Source organism: Parambassis ranga, chromosome 6, assembly GCF_900634625.1.
Source record: "Parambassis ranga chromosome 6, fParRan2.1, whole genome shotgun sequence".
NCBI lineage: Eukaryota > Metazoa > Chordata > Actinopteri > Ambassidae > Parambassis > Parambassis ranga.
In genome coordinates this window covers 10,055,488-10,076,326 of record NC_041027.1, presented here as the reverse complement: position 1 = coordinate 10,076,326, position 20,839 = coordinate 10,055,488, and the positions used below count along the sequence as shown (strand labels likewise).

General features: G+C 41.3%; 4 protein-coding genes across 5 annotated transcripts; 2 read left to right on the top strand and 2 right to left on the bottom strand.

Moving 5' to 3' along the window:
• Nucleotides 1-111: 111 nt before the first annotated feature.
• On the bottom strand, nt 112-9,725 carry rnf40 (ring finger protein 40). 2 transcript variants are annotated; one of them, XM_028407939.1, is made up of 20 exons: nt 9,622-9,725; nt 9,018-9,166; nt 8,733-8,900; nt 8,172-8,481; nt 7,495-7,695; nt 7,176-7,297; nt 6,870-7,016; nt 6,434-6,508; nt 6,193-6,312; nt 5,863-6,042; nt 5,563-5,698; nt 5,137-5,258; nt 4,778-5,040; nt 4,564-4,681; nt 4,320-4,469; nt 2,216-2,428; nt 1,986-2,111; nt 1,076-1,216; nt 859-960; nt 112-530 (listed from the first exon to the last, which is right to left on the bottom strand). In XM_028407939.1, the coding sequence occupies exons 2-20, from the start codon at nt 9,153-9,155 to the stop codon at nt 354-356; spliced, it is 3,009 nt and encodes a 1,002-aa protein (XP_028263740.1). In that variant the 5' UTR covers nt 9,156-9,166; nt 9,622-9,725; the 3' UTR covers nt 112-353. The 2 variants fall into 2 exon arrangements, with proteins under 2 accessions (XP_028263740.1, XP_028263741.1); XM_028407940.1 differs by having other exon boundaries at nt 2,216-2,425.
• A 239-nt stretch (nt 9,726-9,964) lies between these two features.
• On the top strand, nt 9,965-13,285 carry phkg2 (phosphorylase kinase, gamma 2 (testis)). Its single transcript, XM_028407943.1, has 10 exons — nt 9,965-10,154; nt 10,429-10,540; nt 10,634-10,809; nt 10,913-10,967; nt 11,058-11,123; nt 11,272-11,435; nt 11,514-11,604; nt 11,692-11,845; nt 11,932-12,057; nt 12,139-13,285. The coding sequence occupies exons 2-10, from the start codon at nt 10,446-10,448 to the stop codon at nt 12,382-12,384; spliced, it is 1,173 nt and encodes a 390-aa protein (XP_028263744.1). The 5' UTR covers nt 9,965-10,154; nt 10,429-10,445; the 3' UTR covers nt 12,385-13,285.
• A 45-nt stretch (nt 13,286-13,330) lies between these two features.
• Nucleotides 13,331-14,736, bottom strand: cfap119 (cilia and flagella associated protein 119). Its single transcript, XM_028407944.1, has 8 exons — nt 14,605-14,736; nt 14,488-14,522; nt 14,337-14,402; nt 14,091-14,254; nt 13,939-14,009; nt 13,743-13,859; nt 13,592-13,670; nt 13,331-13,439 (listed from the first exon to the last, which is right to left on the bottom strand). Exons 1-8 carry the CDS (start codon nt 14,620-14,622, stop codon nt 13,348-13,350), a joined length of 642 nt encoding a protein of 213 aa, XP_028263745.1. The 5' UTR covers nt 14,623-14,736; the 3' UTR covers nt 13,331-13,347.
• Nucleotides 14,737-15,177: 441 nt separating this feature from the next.
• LOC114437580 (tubby protein) lies at nt 15,178-18,948 on the top strand. Its single transcript, XM_028408369.1, has 13 exons — nt 15,178-15,302; nt 15,654-15,706; nt 16,513-16,672; nt 16,760-16,981; nt 17,092-17,199; nt 17,271-17,420; nt 17,506-17,666; nt 17,774-17,935; nt 18,020-18,132; nt 18,216-18,330; nt 18,398-18,496; nt 18,570-18,741; nt 18,815-18,948. Exons 1-13 carry the CDS (start codon nt 15,185-15,187, stop codon nt 18,946-18,948), a joined length of 1,767 nt encoding a protein of 588 aa, XP_028264170.1. The 5' UTR covers nt 15,178-15,184.
• The last annotated feature ends 1,891 nt before the right edge of the window (nt 18,949-20,839 follow it).

The window sequence follows — 20,839 nt, the reverse complement described above, 5'->3', positions numbered from 1 at the left end:
CTCACTGCACTTCTAAGCTGTTCAAAGCAAATCTTTAAAAGTTGGCCCGGTTTGTTAGAAAAGACACGAACACTGACACAAACAGGAAAGAAAGGAAAACGGTGCAACGTGTAAGAACGTCACTGTGTGCACAAACATCTGTGTTTATTAACTACAGCACAACACACTCAGTCACTATCTGTTTGGTCACCAAATAGTAATGATGTGATAAAACAAGTCTTTTCCAAAGAGATTAAAACGGGGACACACACTCCCCAAAGTGTCTGCCTCTTTGAAATCATCTTCAGATATTTCCATCCTTTGGTTCCTTCTACCGTTTTTCTCTCATTTTGCTCCTCTGCTTCTATTGTTACTTAGGTGATGTAGATGCGGTGGAAGTCGTTGGCTCCGAAGGCGCAGTTGCACTTGGGGCACTTCCTCTGCCGGGTGTCGTAACGCATCTTCAGGCATTCGTAGCAGAAAACGTGAAAACACTTGGTGAGCACCGTCTCCTTGTCTCGTGTGTTGCAGCAGGGGCAACGCAGTTTGGCCTGGAGACAGACAAACACACAAACATATTGATTACACCTCACACTTACTAACTCTATAAGTTATAGTAACACAGCTAAATCTTGAAAGTGTAGCAAGATGTTTCATGTCTCCAATGCACAAAATAGCCATAATATCCTTGAGGTTCAGCTCACTTTATGGCCCATGCTTACAAATAAAAAAACTGCCGCTGCCAGCCAAGCGTGCAAATTAGATGTAGCATTACGACATATCATGTTTCCTGCTGCAGACTTTTGTAGTTCCCTTGTCACTAACAAGTTAATTAAAGTCGCAAATCTCTGCACATAACAGTGTTGTTGCTTTCCTCACCTTGTACTGATTGATTTCCTCCTGCAGGATCTCATCTGCATCAGAGTACATCTCCACCTTCTTCTGCTTCTCCAGCTTCCGTCTCAGCCTGGACAGATCCTCCTAGAAGGCATGAGAACAGAACTGTCAGAGCTCCGGCTTCAAAAATGCAATCATCCTGTCAGTAACCTTTAGGGGTTTATCGAGTGCTATTCCTTGCACTGCGCTCCAACCATACCTGTGCTCGCTTCAGGTTGCTGCTCTCCCTCTCCCGGGCGGTGCGGTTCTCAGCCACAGAGACCTGGATCTCCTTCAGCTTGGCCTGCGTATGCTCCAGCTGCACCTTCAGGTCCTCTGCCAGCTGTGCAGCCTCCACCGCCTGCAGCCAGGAAGGAAGCAGACACACTCAATAAAATAGCACTAGATTCCTGTGCTGTAATGGTCTGGCTAAAACAGCATCTTGAGTCCATTCTTTAAAAGTTGTCTATATTTTTTATTCTACAAATTATATGCATTTGACATCTCTGATTGATGCAGCATATTTCTCTGCATAGCAGATGCTTTTAGAGTCTTTCCTAGCTGCAAGCTACATAGAATTAAGCAGCATTTTCACAGTAAGTGTCTGCAAGTGTTTTGTAAGGTCAACGTAATCTTTGCCCTTTGGCATCCAAAATCTGGTCAGTTCACAGAGTCCAAGTGGAGCTTGTGCCAAATTAAAAAAAATCCTCAGGACATTCCTGAGATATTGTGTTTAGGAAGGGGACACACATGAGGTCACTGTGACCTGTGACCAGCAAATTATAATCAGTTCATCCTTGAGTCCAAGTGGATGATTGTGCCAAATTTGAAGAAATTCCCTTAAGGCCTGAGGTATTGTATTCACGAGAACAGGACACAAAACGTGAACACAGCTGTTTGTGCACTCCTACACACGTATGCAGTACCTGACCGATGCTGCAACCTTTCACTTTCATATGCACATCTACACACCAACATGACAGTAAGTACCAGTACATGGTTTTTTTTTCTGACTGCAATGTTCCAGGTTTAGATTTTAAACCATGGACATGTGGCTTGGCACTGAAATCCTCAGTGATCAGCAAGTATGAAGTGTGAGAGCCGACAGTATGATGGATGACATTCCTCACCTTCCTCTTGTTGAGTTCTAGTGCCTGTGTTCTGACAGCCAGTTCCTTTTCCAGAGTTGCTAACGTGCTCTGCAGGACTCCCTCTTTTTCTTCTAGCTTTTGTACGACTAGCAGCTGGGCATCCACCTGGAAGAAGCAGGAATGGTCACCAGCTATTGCTTCACTGCTTCATTGCTGACACAATGAAAGCCATCAGTTCTGCAGTTTCAGGTTAAGAACTGACACCTCACCTGTGTTTTGAAGGTAAGAACTTGGTCGGCCAGTTCCTCTTTCTCCTCTTTCAGCAGCTTGTAGATCTGGTTTGATTTGATCCGCTCACTCATCAGCTTGAAATTGGCATCATCCTTTTCCCGTAGCTGCTGCAGCAGCCTGCTGTTCTGCTCCTGCATGTCTTCAAAGGCCTGGCCAGTTACGTCCATCTCACTCAACAGGGCTTCCTCCTCCTCCAAACACATATGTCAGAGATTAAAAACAAAGAAAAGCCAGTGACGGCCAGATACAGGATTCTGGACTCCAGTGCATAAAACAAGTGGGGCCTTATTTCAACAGCCTGTTCAGCCACTCAAATAAGTACGTGTTTGGGGGTGGGAAGCTTCAGACGTTTTAGTTCCCTGATGGTTTAAACTCTGTGGTAACAACTTACCCAATGTAAAAAAAATATTTGTATTTGTAACAAGAACATTTATTTCCCCCATTTACAACAAATGATGCCATTATTAACACTAAAAAAAATTATATTCTTACATCTCTGGGCAATACCATAAATCATGCATATAATGCATACTGTCCCATTCTCTTTATAATGAGTCAAGAATTGCTCTGATGAATTCTGAGTCAAACTAAGAAGACCACCGCCGACATAAATGAGCAACGGACCTGCAGAAAACACACCTGGCTTGTTTCCTGCACTGCAAACATGGTTAAAAGTTCTCTGTATTTGTGCGTTTTGCTTCAAGCAGCCCATTTACGAACCAACCGGGCCTTATAAACACAAGTCCGATGAACACACAAGTAGCTTGTTTATGGGAGTTCTGTGGAACGCTGTGGAACCGAGGGGAAGAAATTAAATACATCTGACTAAATGGAGTTGCTGTGCTTAAACTTTATACCAGATATAAAGGCATAAAAAACGAATTCATTATCAGACCAGCTGATGTTTTACCCTCTATTAATTATGTTCTGCACGACCTCCCAAGCATGAGGAGCTACAGAGTATCCGATAAAACATCTGTTGCAACCCAAACTGAAAGCTCATCTCAGGGTGGCAGATAACACCCAGGCGGACAACAGAATAAATATTATGGTGACAAGAAGAGGCCATTACAATATCCAATGGTGGGTGTGTCCATAATCTATGCAACTTCAGTTTTACAGTTCCAGTGACATTACTTCACTTACATTTGACCCAGGAGAGATAATGTTTTAATTTTCTATCCCAGGAGTGTCTAATATTTTTTTTAATAATAACATTCCATAAACGCCTCAACACTTATGTTTGGAAGACTCAGCCGTGCGGGTGAGCTCAGATCAGAGTGCTATGCATGCTTAGGATTTATCAGGTTGGCTCACACTACAGGAATTCTCATCCCGTGACTTATGTTTCAGCCATAAATCGTCAGCATCATCTTTTTTAGTTTCGCTCATAGCAGGTCAGACAAGAGTGTGAAATCACTAAACTAACCGTACTGCACAGTACAGAGGAAAGTAGCTGCTAGGCTAAAAAGTGACACACATGATTTTAGGATCTTTATATCTATATATCCGTTTCTGATTTTCCAGTATTAATAAAAGCAGACATAATCTAGAAACTTAAAATAAACAATCCAAATAGGCATAAATGACAAAAAGAGACCCAAATTAGTGCTCAAAACATTACCCAATATATATATATATAATACATATTCAGCTGATCAGACTCGCTTAGTGTCAGCTTTCCAGTTCCCTTTTTTACTCATCTAAGATTAGAAGAACTTCTTTCTCAGGCAAATGTGAAATTCATTGCACTAGTTTCATTCTTACCACAGCTGATTGTGAAATAATATCTGGTGCAGTCCCACAGGCCTTACAATGACATTTAGACTGATGTCAAGAGGTATATTCGCATCTCATTATATATATGGAGTCAAAAGAGCTTTGAATTTGATCTGCTACTTTATCTTTAGCAGTTTGCCAACACTTGTAATAACTACATGTGTGTAGGACATATACTTAAGGTGTTTTATGTTTGTACACTGTTGGACAAACATCACTCCTGTATGAGATAATAATGATGCACTCATCCTCCTGTCCTATACCTGCTCTCCTCATATGTTACAGTACACTACACGTCCATACCTGTTTCGTGGCAGCTAGTTTCTTCTGCAGATGCTCAATGGTTTCTTCTGCCACCCTTATCTTCCTCAGAGCATCTTCATCAGCCAGCTTCTTGCTCTCCTTCCTCTCCCTCTCCTCGAGCTCTCGCACTCGCATCCTCAGCTCTTCCACCTGGGCAGTTTGAAAAAGTGATTGATGATTTAATTTCTGTTACAGTCAGCCACAAACAAAGAGGATTTATTACATGCAAAAAAACGGGACAAACCTCAGCTTTAGATTTGCGCTCAGCTGCCATAAGCTGCACTTTGTCTCTTTGCTCCTTCGGTGCAGATTTGTACATGTCCAGCAGAAGCTTCATCTCTTTCTGGGACTCCTGAGCTTTCCTGACAGGACACAGAGATCACATTAAATCAAACACATTATTTTACATATACATCAATTGACTTGAGTCAAGCATGTAAATAAAAATAAAGTGTTACTTGAGTTCTACTCTGAGCATCTTCAGGGTGTCCGAGTCCTTCCTCTTCAGCTCGTCACTGCGCTGCTTCTCTCTTTCCCGCTCCCTCTCTCGTTCACGTTCAGCCTCCCTTTCCCTCTCTCTCTCGCGGGCTCGCTGTCTCTCCTGTTCTTTCCTCCTTTCTTCCTCTTCTTCCTGGTCTTCATCATCCTCTTTCTTCACATCCATGCTATCACTTGTCTCCTCAAGAATCAGAACCCCCGCATCACCACTTTGACAACGCAGCTGTCAACAAGCGAAACCAAAAAGTAAAGATTTTTTATATCAAGCATCATTTACTTTAAAGAGACCTTCCATTTAATTACCACAAGCGTTTTGTACCTTGTTGATCTCCATCTGTGTTTCTCGCAACTTCCTTTTGTATCGCTGCACGTCACCTTTCAACTGTAAGTTGTGGTTTTGAAGACTGCTGATTAAATGCCGCATCTCCCTGTTGATTGGTCCTGAGTGAGCCGAGAACAGATGAAAACACACATACGTGGTTTTGTTTTCTGTCATTCAACATTATGAAACTGCATGGTGAAGCTTTAAATGATGAACTCAATGACAGGGTGCAGGGAAATGACATCATGACACAAAGTGAAGCACACTAAGAGATAATAGAAAGCAACACTGCTGATCAGTATGAATGTCAACCCCAGATTATAATAAACAATACAGTGTTCTTTCATTGGCAGCTTTAAACTTTTACACTGTTACATTCCGAAGTCTTTGAGGACTGATGTGAGGGTGTGTTTCAATGGGTACCTGCTTGCTCGTTGGCTGCCAGGTTCTGCTCAAACTCAATGCGCAGCATCTCATACTCTTTGCGCACCTGGGCCAGAGTGTCCTCCAGCTGAATGACATCCGTTCGCAGCTTCTTCTGCACAGACAGCTCATCACTCTGCATGGTTGAAAACAGGGGGTAATGTTTGTTATGTTGCTAAGCAATTGTAATGATACACACAATCTGATGTGAAGAATCACGAGCTTTCAATGAACTGCAAAGTTTGTTTTCATTCATTATAAACATCGTTTAATTGCACCAATAAACTCTGTCAGAATCACCTCCATGTGCTCGATCTGTCGGAGATGGGCATTCTTTGCAGTGAGCAGGAGAGCCCGCGCCTCATCCAGCTGGGTTTTAACTCCGAGAGATTCATTGTACAGCAGAGAGAACTGAGACTGCAGGCATTTGTATTCTAAGGTTTCCTTCACAACCTCTTCTGGAATATTACGCAAGTCCATCTGAAAAATGGGATAAATAGTGAGATGAAAATGAAGGTCAATCTGTTACCACTAAATTCACCAACACGTCACTCACGGATTTCAAAGTGACTAGAGTCTAAAATATGAAATTGGTTTCTGAATGTAGTGACAAAGATTCTTTATTTTTACCTTGAGCTTCTCGCTCTCCCTCACAGCCTCTTGGAGCTCAACCTGAAGTTTCTCCAACTCTGCCATCCGGCTGTTAGCCAGCTCTTGGAAATGCTCCAACTCTGTGTTGAGACTCTCAAACTAAGATATAAAGAAAACACAAAACTTTATTCTGACAGTCTGCATTCTAAATTTAGATATGGAAGAATCAGATATGTTTAGGACATAATCAGCTTTTGTCACCATTTGCCTTTGTGCTCACCTTCTGAATGTTTAATGTAATCTGGCCTCCTGGCAGCCCACCTGAGCTGCCAGTGCTGCTGTATCCAGACTTCAACTGCAGAAAGAAAACAGTATGTATCAAAAAGATGAACAAACAACTACAGCAGTAAGAAAATGTGAGATCATCTAACATACACTTTGTAGAGTTGTGCTTGTCCTAAGCAAAAAATAGATCACACTAACTGATGACAGACAGAAAAAAGCTAATCCCTTACATTATTGTGTCCCAGCACATATAGCATGTCTTTTCTATTTCCATGCTTACATTGCTGACCCAGGTAAAACTGAGATGTGCATTAATAAGACAGCTGGCTTGACATGCCTCGATGCTTAAAACCAGAATGAACTCATGAATGAGACATGAACAAAAGAATGGGCTGACACCTTGTGGACAGAAAAAAATAATACAAACACACCTGCTCCATGGCCTCAGCTAGGTGTTTGTTGAGTTTTTGTTCTCTGTTGCGGAGTTTCTCAATGTCCCACTGCAGGTCCTCCACCGTCGTCTCCATCTCAGACACCTTAGTCTCTGCACTGGTCACCTTGTCCACCAACTCATTGTACTACAAGACAAAAACGAAAAAATAACAGTTGCATCAATGCTAATAAGAGTTCAGTATTGGCTGTGTACCTGCACGACTACAGTTTTACACATTCACATACTCTTGACATGTCATTCACATTACAAATATTCAACACAAACAGTGCCCAGAACTCTGTACCTCCATAGACATCTTGTGGTGTCGTCCCTGCAGGAGAGTAGCGCGGTCTCGCAGTAGACTGTTCTCCTCCAGCAGATTGTGATTCATATTGATGATTTCAGACTGGTTTTCATCTTCATATGCTAACAATGATCAACAAAATTGTACCAAATCAGAGTTGAAGCAACTATATACTGTATCAAAGCCCTGCTCATATTGACAGCATTTACACATAATATATATAATGACGTATGATGAAAATGAAGTAGTGAGCAGCTTTTACGTGGGGTATAATGAACCAAAGTTTGACCTACATAAATGTGTAATTTGCTATAGTTACCTGCACTCATGGCCACTTTGCTCATATCATTGATGCAACTGTGGAGTCTGTCAAAGGAACACACCAAGCAGGCAATGACATCTTTGCTGAACTGCATGCGGTCCTGGAGTTGCAGAGTTAATTCCTCCTCACTGCTCTGCTCCAGTGTGGCCAGGAAGCCCTTAGCACTTTCACTTAATGGAGGAGGAGGTGGTGACCCATCTGCACATATGTGCAAACAAAGAACTGGTCAGAAGAGACGGCACTAATACGACATCAAGAACTAATCAAGGAACATGAAAAATATCTTGCAACACACAAAACAACGTCAGGATATTTCCAACAAAAAAAGGCACAATGAAACTTCTAAAGACTGACAGAAGAGTTAATACTGTACTCTTGAATATAAAGTCTATGACTGTTTTTAAAGGAGTATGCCAATATATGTAAAAGAACATGTAACAGTAGTCTTCCACAGAACTGCAGCATTTGATAAAACTAATAAAAAAACACCAGAGTGAAGCTACTTCTCCTTTATATAGCCGTAAAGTAATGAGCTTACTATGCAACTGCTTTTGCTGCACAAAGCTTGTCACAAGGACAACAGCTCTACAACACAGCCAGTAATGTCAACAGAAAAAGTCAACAGTAAGCGTGCCTTTCAAAAGTTCAGGTTTGTCACAACAATCGGTGCTTACCTGTTTTAGAATCAGGGGGTGGTTCTGTTGGCGTCATTAGCTCATCTGTCCCAGCAGGAGGAGGGGGTTGTGGCTGCTGCTCCTCCTGATGCTCTTCTTGGTGATCGTCTTGCTGTTGCTGCTCTGGCTGTTCACCTTCATTATGAGTCTCTGGTAAAGGAGGGTGAGGCACAGCAGGTGGAGAAGACAACCTGACACCATCTTCCTCCATTGGTGTGTCAGGGAGGGGTGCTGATGGTGGAGCTGGGATAGATGATGCTGATGCTTCTGGCTCAATACGTTTACGCATAACTTGTACATTATCTTCCAACTGCAAATTAGAGATATAAGGATTGAAAGAAGTGTTAATCTTCTGGAAACAACATCCATGTTGTACTCGTACAGTGATTTCACAGATGCTTTGACCACCAATGTTTACTCCTTCACAAACTGAGAAAAATGTAGAACCTCTAATATGTTAAATGCACACAAACAAAAAGGAAAATCAGATTCAGGGTTTACAGACAACACAACATGCTGAACACACTTCTTAGAACAACATAATAAAAAGTGCAAAATTACCTGAGACCAGTAGCGATTGACAATCAGCAGGGTGGTGTCATCAGTGGCCTGTCTCTTCTCCAGTTTTTCAATTTTCTCTCGTAACTCATCCTCCATTGCCTGTCGCTGTTCCAAGCGCTCACACAGCTTCTTGTTCTTGAACTGTAGCACCTTCATGTCCATTTCCTCCTATATAGATCAGCCGTAAACAAGAAAGTCCGAAATTTTAGAGCTTGGAAATGTTGCTAAAAAATATACTGAGAGGTCAAAAATGGACTCTAGATGTAATGAGTGACAATCACTGACCGTTGAAGAGACTCCAGCTATGCGTATTGGTTCAATAAGGGTGGTTGTGGTCTTCTCCTCCTTTTTGCTTTTCTTCTCAGGTGGGCCAGGGGGGCTGTCGCCCCCTGAGGGACGTTTTCCTCCCCCAGCACCTGACATCTTTGCTTTACCTGCATGAGATGAATCATGACATAAAAACGTTACCCAACGACGAATCTTTAAGAAACTACAGAGTGATTAACAACTGATTACTCTGCGGCAACTCATTCATTTAATGATAGCTAGAAAAGTTTGCATTAAAAGTCCCAGTATTAAATACTCCTCGATGCTCTTCTATTGTGTGTTATGTTGACTAATGTTATAAGCGGCTTTCCAAAAGCTACCGCCGTTTTTACATTTTTGCAAAAAAAATGCAGCAAGCTTGCTAACGGTCGTTTGGCTAATGCTACACCAGCTAATGCACTGGTTAGCTAAACGGCGCTCTTTGTCTGGCGTATTTAATGTCTGGGGGTCGGATTTTGTTCATCTCTGACCATTATGTAACATATACGATATTCTGAAATCAAACTGTAAATACAAAAAAAATGTACGCGGAGTTTAACTAGAGAATATCAACGTTACAGACCGTCACAAGAAGCGGTTGAGACGTAAACTCAGGGCATCCAGAGAAGTAACAGGAAGTAGCGGCAATGCATTTCTTCTTCGTCGTCTCTAATACGAGTGGCAAGCAGACAGAGCGTTATCGCCATCTACTGTACATTATGCTTAAAACATATTTTTATTTTTTACTCGAGATGATTAAACAACAGAACAGTCATTCCATTGTGATATGTTACATAATAATGCAACTACATAAGTAGTACAGTTTTTTATATTGTCGCTGCAAAACCCCCCGAATACGTGAAAAACATGTTGCAATTTCCACTCCGGCCTCAAGGGGGCAGCGCTGACCTACACTGTAACAACAAGCTACAGGCGTTTTCATCGAACGTGACCAGAATGTAAACAGAGCCCAGGTGCTAGCTAACTGTAACATTAACTCTTGCTTAATTTAGCACTGTCGCCGCTGAATCTCACACAATTATGGCTTCGCGGTAGATTCTTCGAGCTGATATGGCACGATTATAGCGATTCCTTCTTCGTTTGATTGCATAAATGGTGAGTAGCTTCCTGTTCGGTCAGTGAACCTACCGCTGCAGCAAGGCCAAATCTACAGCATATGATCTAGCTCTTATGATATATAGAAAGGGCACATTTTTGCATGTGGCAAATAAATCACAGATATAATCTGTTAACTAGAATTAAACTAAAGCAAAAAAACAAAAACAAAACAATACTTCCTCAACTAGAGTCAGCACACTGTAGTTCCTGGAATTGAAGCAGCAGTGTTACAAAATAACACGTGTGTACCGAATGTTTGTTGTTATTACAGATTGATATACTGTTACCATGACCAAAGACATTGTTGTTGGAGATGAATTACCAGACTGGGTGGGAGCCAAGGAGTTCTACCAGAAGTATGATCCTAAAGAAGTGATTGGGAGGTGAGTCTAACAGCAAATATCCCGAAATAATGTTCCTGTTGTGTCCTAGTTGATTGTGATAAAATCATTTGTACTGAATGCCAATTGTCTTAGGGGTGTGAGCAGTGTTGTGCGCAGGTGTGTGCACAGACACACTGGTCAGGAGCTGGCAGTGAAGATCATCGAGATCACGGCAGAGAAGATGACACCCGTGCAGCTGGAGGAGGTGAAAACCTCCACACTGAAAGAAATCCAAGTACTCAACATGGTGAAGGGACACTCCTCCATCAGTATGTTGCAATTTTACTCTTTGAGACTTGTAAGATACTTTGATCTTCTGTTTTTTTTTTGTAAATTCACAAGTGTTGAAACTGTTTTCTGTTTTCTCTTCAGTCACTCTCATTGATTCCTACGAGTCCACTACCTTCATATTTTTGGTGTTTGACCTGTGAGTGTGAAACAAACAGCTCAAATACAATATTTTGTGACATTTAAATATAAATTTTGCATGGTATGAATCTGTTTTTTCTTTTAACAGCATGAGACGAGGAGAACTGTTTGACTACCTCACAGAAAAAGTTACATTAAGCGAGAAGGAAACCAGGTGAGCTCCAGCATAAAAACTATCAGTATTACCAGAAATTAGACCTCAATTTAATTTTCTAACAATAGATTTGCAAAAAAAGAAACACAACAAAAACTGACTTGAAAGGACTCACTGTGTTTTCTTGACCCACATCCATTTAATACAGGAGTATGATGCGTGCCCTGCTGGAGGCTGTGCAGTACCTCCACTCCCTCAACATTGTGCACCGGGATCTAAAACCTGAGAACATTCTCCTGGATGATCATGGCCACATCAAACTGTCTGACTTTGGCTTCTCAGTGCAGCTACAACCTGGCGAGAAGCTTAGAGGTATGACTGCAGCTCACGGTACAGCAGTAGCTGTGGGAATACTTTTCATTTGTGTAAACTTTGGTCTGTTATAATTAGAGCTCTGTGGAACACCTGGTTATTTGGCCCCAGAAATACTGAAATGTTCCATGGATGAAATGCACCCAGGCTATGGCAAGGAGGTGGATCTGTAAGTCCTTATCGGAGTTTTATAATTCACACTCGCACGTGCTTTTCCCTCGCTTCTGATTCTATATTTTGTTTTATTGTTTGTAAGCTGGGCGTGTGGAGTCATCCTCTTCACCTTACTGGCTGGCTCACCACCTTTCTGGCACCGCAAACAGATGCTGATGCTGAGGATGATCATGGAGGGGCGCTACCAGTTTACCTCACCTGAGTGGGATGACCGGTCTGACACTGTAAAAGATCTGGTAAGCTGATGTCTTAATTAACCTCTGATGGGAGTACAACAACTGCACAGAGTATGTTCTAATATCTGTGTCCATCTGTAACGCAGATATCCAGGCTGCTGGTGGTGGAGCCAACTGCCCGTCTGACTGCTGAACAAGCCCTGGCACATCCTTTCTTCAGACAGTACCAGAAGGACGATGTGCGACTCTTCAGTCCCAGAAAGACATTTAGGGTGAGACTCAATGTGTTGTAATGAAAAACAGCATATTTTAAGCACAAATTCTAATCTGCTCTTCTATCTTGAATTGTGCAGGTACTGATAGTCAGTGTGCTCGCTTGTATCCGGATGTACAGCCGTTACCGCAGGGTAAGGCCACTCACACGGGAGGTGCTGGTCAGAGATCCTTACTCCGTGCGCGGTATCCGTAAACTCATCGACGGCTGCGCCTTCCGCATTTATGGGCACTGGGTGAAGAAAGGGGAGCAACAGAACCGAGCTGCCCTCTTTCAGAACACAGCTAAGACCATGCTGCTGGGTCTGGAGGACTTTGAAACATAAAAAGGTCAATCCTAAACACGATTTTTATTTAAACATTCGCATGTGCTGTCATGACAGTGTTTGTCTCGTCAATTAACTGTTTAATTTTAAGATGAGCGGATCAGGATGTTTATATGCCTTAATGTGCACCGTGACTCTGCCCGTTTAAGATAAGCACGCACAACTTAGTATTCTTTATCTGTGGTTTGATCCAAGGATATGACTATTCTAAACCCTCTTGTCAGACTCATCCTGTTTTCAGCACACTTTGCAGTAGAAGAAACGTTGCACAAATAATAATTGATAAAATTGATCATTTAGGGACATTGTGTATTCTAAGATTTTACCTGTTTATGGTCCATTATAACTGCAGATGGGATCTGTTTTTAAGTACTGTGTGAAGTGGAAATTAATGCACTGTGATTAATTACTAATAGAAACCTAATATTGTTTTAAGTTTAGATTTACATATAGAAATATTCCAGTGTTGTAAATCAGTGCTTCAAGACATGAGTAAGATATAATTGTTAAAGGGTTAGCCCACAAAACATCTGACCTCTCTCCTCAATGCGAGACTGCATAGAGGAGTCTGCTTTAATTAACCTCCAAGATGGCTGTCGTGTGTCTTGTTGCTGATTGGTTGCTCATTTGGAGTTTTTGTTTGAGAATGCTGTAGCTGCCGTGCACGTGATGAACATTCCTCAACAGGAAACTCACTCATACTAAGTGTGAAGACTGTATTTTTATTCAAACTAAATAACACCATTCCCTACTAGGTCCATTCTTCAGCCTAATAAGAAGCACTTTTCCTGAAAAGTGCCTGCTTGAAAAATGTACAGTAAATGTACAAATGCAGATAAACATTGTACTGTATATGCATAAAAAAAGTTTCATTTAAAATAAAAAGAAATACTCAAAAATGTCCTGATTTGCGCGAGCACTCATTATCTGAGCATCCTTTGCTGTTCTTCTAGTGAAGTGATTCTACTGTGAGGCTTCCTCCTGCTCTGTAATGGATGCTTCTTGTGTTTCAGGGGAGCAGTTGTTCTTTGCTTCAGCTTCTTTCTCCATAACATCTGGGTAATTAAGTGTTAAAAATATTAAGAAATATGGTTAAAGGACGTCTAAATATATTCTGAATTTTCACTCTCAATGCAACACAGCACAAAAGCAGTGATAAAGGTGGATAGGCCATAAGAACATCTTAAATAATATAAGACATACAAACCTGGCTCAGAAGAGTCCTCCGTGGTCGGTGGTCCATTGTCCGTCATTCCAGAGTATGTCAAAGACAAATCAAGCTTTACCTGTTGATAACAGGCAGAACAAGATGAACAAAAATGAACACATCTGCTTGTATGAAGTGGAATATGTCTCACCTGTGTGGTAAAGATGTATTTGTAGAGTTTGTAGTGTCTCAGGTAGCTGCTGAGGATGTATTTTAGGATGCAGTTTGCTTCCTCAAAGCCAAAGAGGTTGACACTAAAAGGAGGCCGCTGTTTAACACAGAGACAGATGAGCCAGCATTCATATTGAGAGAAAATAAAAGGAACCTGTGTTAAAAGCTTCACACACCCTGACTGAGTGACAGAGCAGAAGCTCCCTGCAGTATTCCAGACACTCGTCTTTGTTGTCAAGAGGAGTTTCTGCAAGAAATATAAATGAAACAGTGGCTGTATTCAGTAGAAATATATTCTCACCTTAATAATAATAATAATGAGACTCACCAATGTTGGCCTCATGGATAGACTTGATGATGGACAGGAGAGCAGATGTTTGTTCTTTTCTAAAGCTGTGCTCTCTGCAAAAGAGGACCGTCTGGACGTACAGCTCCAGCAGAACTCCTCTTTTTGGTTCAGGCAGTTCAATGCTAAACACACTGCCTAAAGCACTGTGCCAGACGACAGGAAAAAGAAAGTCAGTACTGCATGTTTGCTCACAAATCAATGCATGTTATACACATGGGCAGAAACCTCTCGAGCTCAGGAATGGACTGCAGCTTGTCGATCTCCTCCATGTCATGGTAGCTTACATCTGTCCTGGAAACACACAGAGAAGGAGTTAGGAAGAAGTGTTTAACTAAAGCTGCGTGGAATTAAAAGGATGTGGATTACAGGTTCTCACCATAGCATCAATGTAGCTTTCAGGGCCCGTGGCAGCTGCAGCAGAAAACCATCTGTGTTTTACATGCAGTGTATTACAGACAATGGTATACAGTGTAGATCAGCAGAGACAGCTTACCTTTATTTTAACATCCATTATTTTTCTTCTATTGCAGATATAACGCAACTATAAATTGGACAAACTGTCATTAGGCAACATACACGCACACCATACTTGTCGGTCAAAAAGCATTTAGCACTTAAAAGTGATGTAAAAGTATCGGAATGGCGTAAAGCAGGCCGATTTCCTGTTTACCTCCTTGTATCCTAGCAACGTCCGGTATTTTCTATTTCCGGTTGTTTACGTCTCTAACAAAAAATAAAATCCTACCTATTTAAGTGTTTTACAGTATTAAGAGAGCGTAAATTAATAATAATAAATCACAATAAATCGTTTTATTAACTATTTGAAATACAAAGTACAGAACGCAGAAAACCTTTAAAATACATAAAATACACTTAAATGAAATGGAATTGTAACGAATTAAGCATAGGTGGTTATAACTAAATAAAAAAAATATAACACATAAATTAATTCTGATTATTTTCACGTTAAACTGAAGCTTCAAGGCTGCTATCAGCAGGGTTACGTCACTCTTCGTATCCAGGGGTAACGAATAAACTTAATGTAGTGGCGGGCTAGCATCTTGTGTTTTTTTATGGCGGTGTATTATTGTTCGGTGGGCTTTAACGCCCAAGAAACGGACACGACAGCGCAGTACAAAGAATTAGGGACAGATTGTGATGCCAGCAATTACATCCCTGTTTACCCCGAAGGTAAGTGATGTTAAACAGACAGGCAGAAGAGGAGCAGGACGCCACCGTCATGTTTCTTTTATGCCTCAGTTCTTCATAAAAAAAGCGAGCAGGCTGTCGGTACTGACTGAGCTGTGAGCAGTGTGCTTTAAGAACATTATCCCCTTGTAATCTACTTTGCCTTCTGCTACATGCAGGTGGACAGACAGGCAGATGGAGCTAAGGGACACTATCAAAAACACCCGTTGATATGCTTTGATTGATTTAGTTTTTGGATATTTTTAAGTGTTTTTACACACTGAAGATTGGTGGTGGATCATCGACTGTTTTCAGATATTCTTATTTAGCCACTGATAACTTTATCATTTGCAGTTGATACAGACATGGAAGATCCGGATATACGACAACAGAAGCTGGACAACCAGGTAAACATAGAATCTGATGTTTAATGCACATTATAAAGTAGTAGAAAAAATTTTACATCATAACTCACATAGCGATGTTACTTTTTTAAGTGCCTTTAAACTGTGATGCTTCAGCACAAACAATACAATGATTATTGTGGGGTTTGATTAGAGCTGGAAAAGTCTCATGAGGTCATGGCTGCCTGTGTCAGAACCACCTGCTGTTTGGAACATGGGCCTATTGCCACCACAGCACACTACATGTCTGAAACAACAGAAAGACAGCAGAGAATGAGGACTGACAGTAGCTTACAGTGGCAATTAATCCTAAATGAATATTACTAATACAAGTGATTGCAATGGCAATTAGTAAGTGAAGAATGTAATTCAAACTAGAAAAGGGCATTTCCTGAAGAAAATGCAAGTTTGATTGCTGCAGCTGAAGCATTGCTTTGAATGCTGATGCGAAGGATTGCTCTGAATTGCTGGAGAATCAGAGCAATTAAAAACCACTCCAACTTTGAGAGCCTGGCGTGCGGAAACGATTTGGAATTAGAAAGTTCTGAATACAGGTTTGATAGAGCAGCATCTACTGAGCATTTTAAGACTAAAATGGAGTCTGTAGCTTGAAATTTGTAGGAGGAGATACATTTGGCAGATGACACCGAAATTGCTTAATATTTGAAAAACTATAGTTTTTTGAAAAAAAAAGCCAGATTATATAGAGAGCTCCACACTGTGGATAATAATAATAGAACTAAATTTTAAAAGGGATATGAGACATTCCTCTAAAGAGAGTTTGAATGAATACACTCTTGTCACCACAGAGAGCCCTCCTGATGAAAAAGCAGCAAAAGAAGAGGGCTGACACTCAAATGGTGGTGACCAATCGAGATTCTCGCCAGAAGAATCGGAAGCACAAAGCTGGCCAATCAGATGAAACACCTCTGTTGATCAGCCAATCCATGAGCAGCGCCTCTCTGAGTGGTTAGTACATTATAATGCAGAAGATGTATAATGTAGTTTAAAGTCAAATAAAGTAAATACGACCATTTATTTTTTTTGTTCCTGTAGATCAAGTTGAACATGCTCATGATAACCCACTGGATGAGATCTCACTGGGTGAATGTGACGTCATCGCGAGTGTGGAGGTGCATGAGGTTCAGTCAGAGAAGCACGTTACACCTAAGAAAATGAACTTAGACATCGACAAGGAGGCTGAGATAAAGTGTGAAGAGGAGGATGAGGTTCAAGTGGATGTAAAAAAGACCAAGAAGAAAAAAGAAAAATCCAAACGTGAGATATGTGCACTAAACTCTCAGACCATTTACGTGGTGCATGTTTTCAAGAGACACTTAAAAAAGCCTTAATAAAAAGTATTAATGAGCAACTACCGTCTTTTTTAGAGGTGGAACAGACAGAAGATGAGAAAGAAAAGGAGACGAAGGAGAAAAAACCAAAGAAAAAGGACAAAATAAAAGAAACAAGCAAGAAGACCAAGCAAGATCGAAAAAGTAACAACATCACTGTGCTTGTGTCTTGTCATTGAAGTGCTTGCAGTATTTCAACATGTCCTCTTTTGTAGAAAAACATTTACAGGAAGCTTCGACTCCAGAGATCGAGTCGGCAGTGGAGGTGTCGAGCCCGAAGAAGAACAAGCATGATGAAAGTGACGATGAAGAGGAGAACGAGACTCATAAGCCATCACCTAAGAGGAAGGATCAACTGGACACATGTGAGTGACAATCTGGGCCAGAGCACTACACGATCAACTGGTGTTAGGTTAAAGATTTTTTTTGTGTGTGTCTCAATTTTCACAGCCAGGTGCCAAATAAGTGACGAGAGCAAAGATGACGAAGTCCAGGAAAAGGAGAAAAAAGAAAAGAAGTCAAGGAAAGCTGACAAATCTACGCCGAGTCTAGCTTCTCTTAACTCCAACTACAGGGAGTCTTCGTCTTCAGACAGTGAATCCAGTGAAAGAGTGAGTGAAAACATTCATATCTCAAATATCGTCAAAGAACGTATATATATTAAGAAAAACAAAAAACAATCTCAAAACAAACAAATTCTCACTCTTCTTCACCTCAGCCATCCTCTCCACTGTCTGTGGAGGATCTGGAAAAGTTTGCTTTGCGTCCCGCTCCCAGAGACGTCACCATCCAGTGTCGTGTCACCCGGGACAAGAGAGGCATGGAGAAGGGCTTTTACCCGACCTACTACCTCCACATGGAGAAGGAGGACGGCAAGAGGGTTAGCACCTCTGCACAGTTTAGACGGAATCATCGTGCATGTTGACCTCTAATAATCTGATGACCTCTCCTTTGATCTTCTTAGGTGTTTCTAATGGCAGGCAGAAAAAGGAAGAAGTGCAAAACATCCAACTATCTCATCTCCACAGACCCAACAAATCTGTCCAGAGATACTAACTGCTACATAGGAAAGCTAAGGTAGGCTAAATCAGGTCACCTGTTACCATCGCACAGCCTAAAAGCATCATTTAAACATAATAAAAGCAGCTGGTTTATTTCAGGTCGAATGTTCTGGGTACAAAGTTCACAGTCTATGATGGAGGTGAAAACCCAGAGAAGAAACCCTTCATCAAGGAGTGTGAATCAGTGCGGCAGGAACTGGCAGCAATTTGCTATGTGAGTATAAACGACACTTATCACAATATACAAATAAACTGTAACACAATCACTCATCCTGTTCCAGGAGACCAACGTGCTGGGTTTCAAAGGGCCGAGGAAAATGACAGTTGTCATCCCCGGGATGCTGGAGAACGATGAACGAGTGGCCATCCATCCAAAAAATGTACGTGTATAAATTGTCCATAAATTCTGGCAATGCCGTTTCAGGTGGACTGATACATTTAGCACCGTTTCAGGATATCGAAACGCTGCTGGCTCGTCATGCAAGCGGCAACACGGACAAACTGGTCACGCTGGTGAACAAATCCCCGAGCTGGAATGAACAGACGCAGTCATACGTGCTCAACTTCCACGGACGTGTCACCCAAGCCTCGGTGAAAAACTTCCAGATAATCCACCCAGACAACGGTGAGATGACTTAAGGATTGTTCTTAAACCAGTGGAAGTCAATCAATAATAACTTCAATGCCCTTCTTTATAGATGATTACATAGTGATGCAGTTTGGCCGTGTAGCAGAGGACGTCTTCTCCATGGACTACAGCTTCCCCATGTGTGCCCTGCAGGCCTTCGCCATCACTCTCTCATCTTTTGATGGCAAACTGGCCTGTGAGTGACCCACACTGGTGTGCCTGGAGTACTCCACTAGGTCCTGGAATATATACGTATTCATTTTTAAACTACACACACCAGCTTGTCATGTTTTGGGTCCTGGCAGAAACTTTGTTGTAACGTCCCCAGCTCGTCTAGGGGTTGAGGAAGGACGTAAACATCAAATAAAGGTAAAAAAATAAACCAACAGAAGGCCAAACTCAAATGTCTATTTCTATACGTGAAGACGATTGTTACAAATTACAAATAATAAATGCAGGATTTCAACAAAACTAACAACTGTTAAAGGTAGGGTAGGAGATTTTGATTTTGAAAGTAAACACAGGCCCCTTTCTCTCGGAGCTCACCCCAAACCCACGCCTCCCAACCAGTCTGTGACTTCGGCCATCATGCACGTACCTCTCTGGTGCGTGCAGAGCAGGAAGAGAGTGACAACCAGCCAACACTCCGCGCAGGGGTGCTTCATAGGATTGGCTGATGTTTTTAGTGTTTTATAGCTTCCACAGATGATTAATATTCTTCGTTTTAAAGCGAGACTGCCAAACTAATTGGTTGCTATCGGATTGTAAAGAGAAGTTACACTAATTTAACAAAAAGTGCATCAGAAGGATATCTCCTACCCAACCTTTAAACAAAACATTTGTAACATCTGTAAACATAAAATTCTGAGAAAAATCTTGCATTGATTTTATATGGTAGAGGCACAGTTTGTATCAGTTTGTATTAATTTAAGGGGTTTCTTCTTATGCTTTTTAAATGTGCAATCAAAATATTAAGGATACCTGAATTAAAATATTAAATGGTAATATTATGTTTGTATGCGTGTTTGTTAAAACTGAAATTTCCCGTCAGACCTTCGTCACCTTGATAACATGTTTAAGTCAGAGCTCTATCACAAAAAGGGAAACTTTTTTAATCAAAATATGGTAAAAAAACAAAAAAAACAAACATCATATCTGATTCAGAAAGCTGCAACAGATACAGCCGTATCTCAGGATTTTTTGGTGTTGCACAACATTAAGACTTGAAAATTCATCTCACACTGCTCTCAAGAGCTCGTCTCAAGCACGTTCTCAAGATGGGTTCACACGGGGGGGACAGCAGCGTTATAGGTTTCAGCAAATAAAGATAGGCCTTTATTTTACTCTGTGGTGAAGCCAGATGATCATCTGCTAGCTGAAACCTCTGTTATCACTTATTGACATGACTGTGAGTGATGGGTGGGTGGGTTTCCTGTTCGGGTTCTATTACAGTAGAGGCCTGTGTGAACATTGCTATTTTAACCTTTGCTGCTACTAATGATGCTAACACACAATCGATATTGTTTTATGTATTACTGTGGGACTCAGCTTGCAACTTAGTGTGTATATAAGACATGTTTCAGTCCAATCACACACACAGTGCACCCCAACCTCACAGTCAGCTCTTATCTCTTTCAGGATCACGACAACAGCTTTCTGCTGATCTCCTGTCGGCACACTACATGTTGCACAACTGTCTGTATGGGTTGCACAACATTTAATGTGCAATCCCATGTGGCACTAAGTACTTATATACAATACACAAATCAATCAGTGAAGCCAATAGTCACTCATGTAAAGATGGAGTGTGCCATTCTGAAAGACCTCCTGGACCACTGGGTCATGATTTAAGAATGTTTCTCTGTGAAAAACTGCACAATATGATTACATAATGTTATTAAAATATTAAGATTGGTTTAATATGGCCTGTCTGCAGCCCAGGCTGTTAAAATATTTGATGCAATATGGGATAGAAAATACAACAAATGAGTCCGTGAAGTGAAATCCCACATTGAGCAAGAATGAGACAACGATCCACCTCAAAAAGTACAATCAGATAGATCACAAACAGCAACTGAAATGTTTGCATGTGTCT

Excerpts from the sequence above, each read along its gene's own strand:
- rnf40 (XM_028407939.1), bottom strand. The coding sequence starts at position 9,155 with ATGTCAGGTGCTGGGGGAGGAAAACGTCCCTCAGGGGGCGACAGCCCC. Across the intron at positions 6,043-6,192 it reads GGGAGAGCGAGAAGCTCAAG|ATGGACTTGCGTAATATTCC; the intron begins GTAAAAATAAAG and ends CCCATTTTTCAG. Across the intron at positions 2,112-2,215 it reads TTCTTACCTTCAAAACACAG|GTGGATGCCCAGCTGCTAGT; the intron begins GTGAGGTGTCAG and ends TGCTTCTTCCAG.
- phkg2 (XM_028407943.1), top strand. The coding sequence starts at position 10,446 with ATGACCAAAGACATTGTTGTTGGAGATGAATTACCAGACTGGGTGGGA. Across the intron at positions 10,541-10,633 it reads CCTAAAGAAGTGATTGGGAG|GGGTGTGAGCAGTGTTGTGC; the intron begins GTGAGTCTAACA and ends CAATTGTCTTAG. Across the intron at positions 12,058-12,138 it reads GTCCCAGAAAGACATTTAGG|GTACTGATAGTCAGTGTGCT; the intron begins GTGAGACTCAAT and ends TGAATTGTGCAG.
- cfap119 (XM_028407944.1), bottom strand. Across the intron at positions 14,403-14,487 it reads AAAGCTACATTGATGCTATG|GACAGATGTAAGCTACCATG; the intron begins GTGAGAACCTGT and ends GTGTGTTTCCAG. Across the intron at positions 13,860-13,938 it reads TGCTCTGTCACTCAGTCAGG|CGGCCTCCTTTTAGTGTCAA; the intron begins GTGTGTGAAGCT and ends TGTGTTAAACAG.
- LOC114437580 (XM_028408369.1), top strand. The coding sequence starts at position 15,185 with ATGGCGGTGTATTATTGTTCGGTGGGCTTTAACGCCCAAGAAACGGAC. Across the intron at positions 15,303-15,653 it reads CATCCCTGTTTACCCCGAAG|TTGATACAGACATGGAAGAT; the intron begins GTAAGTGATGTT and ends TATCATTTGCAG. Across the intron at positions 18,133-18,215 it reads TGCTACATAGGAAAGCTAAG|GTCGAATGTTCTGGGTACAA; the intron begins GTAGGCTAAATC and ends GGTTTATTTCAG.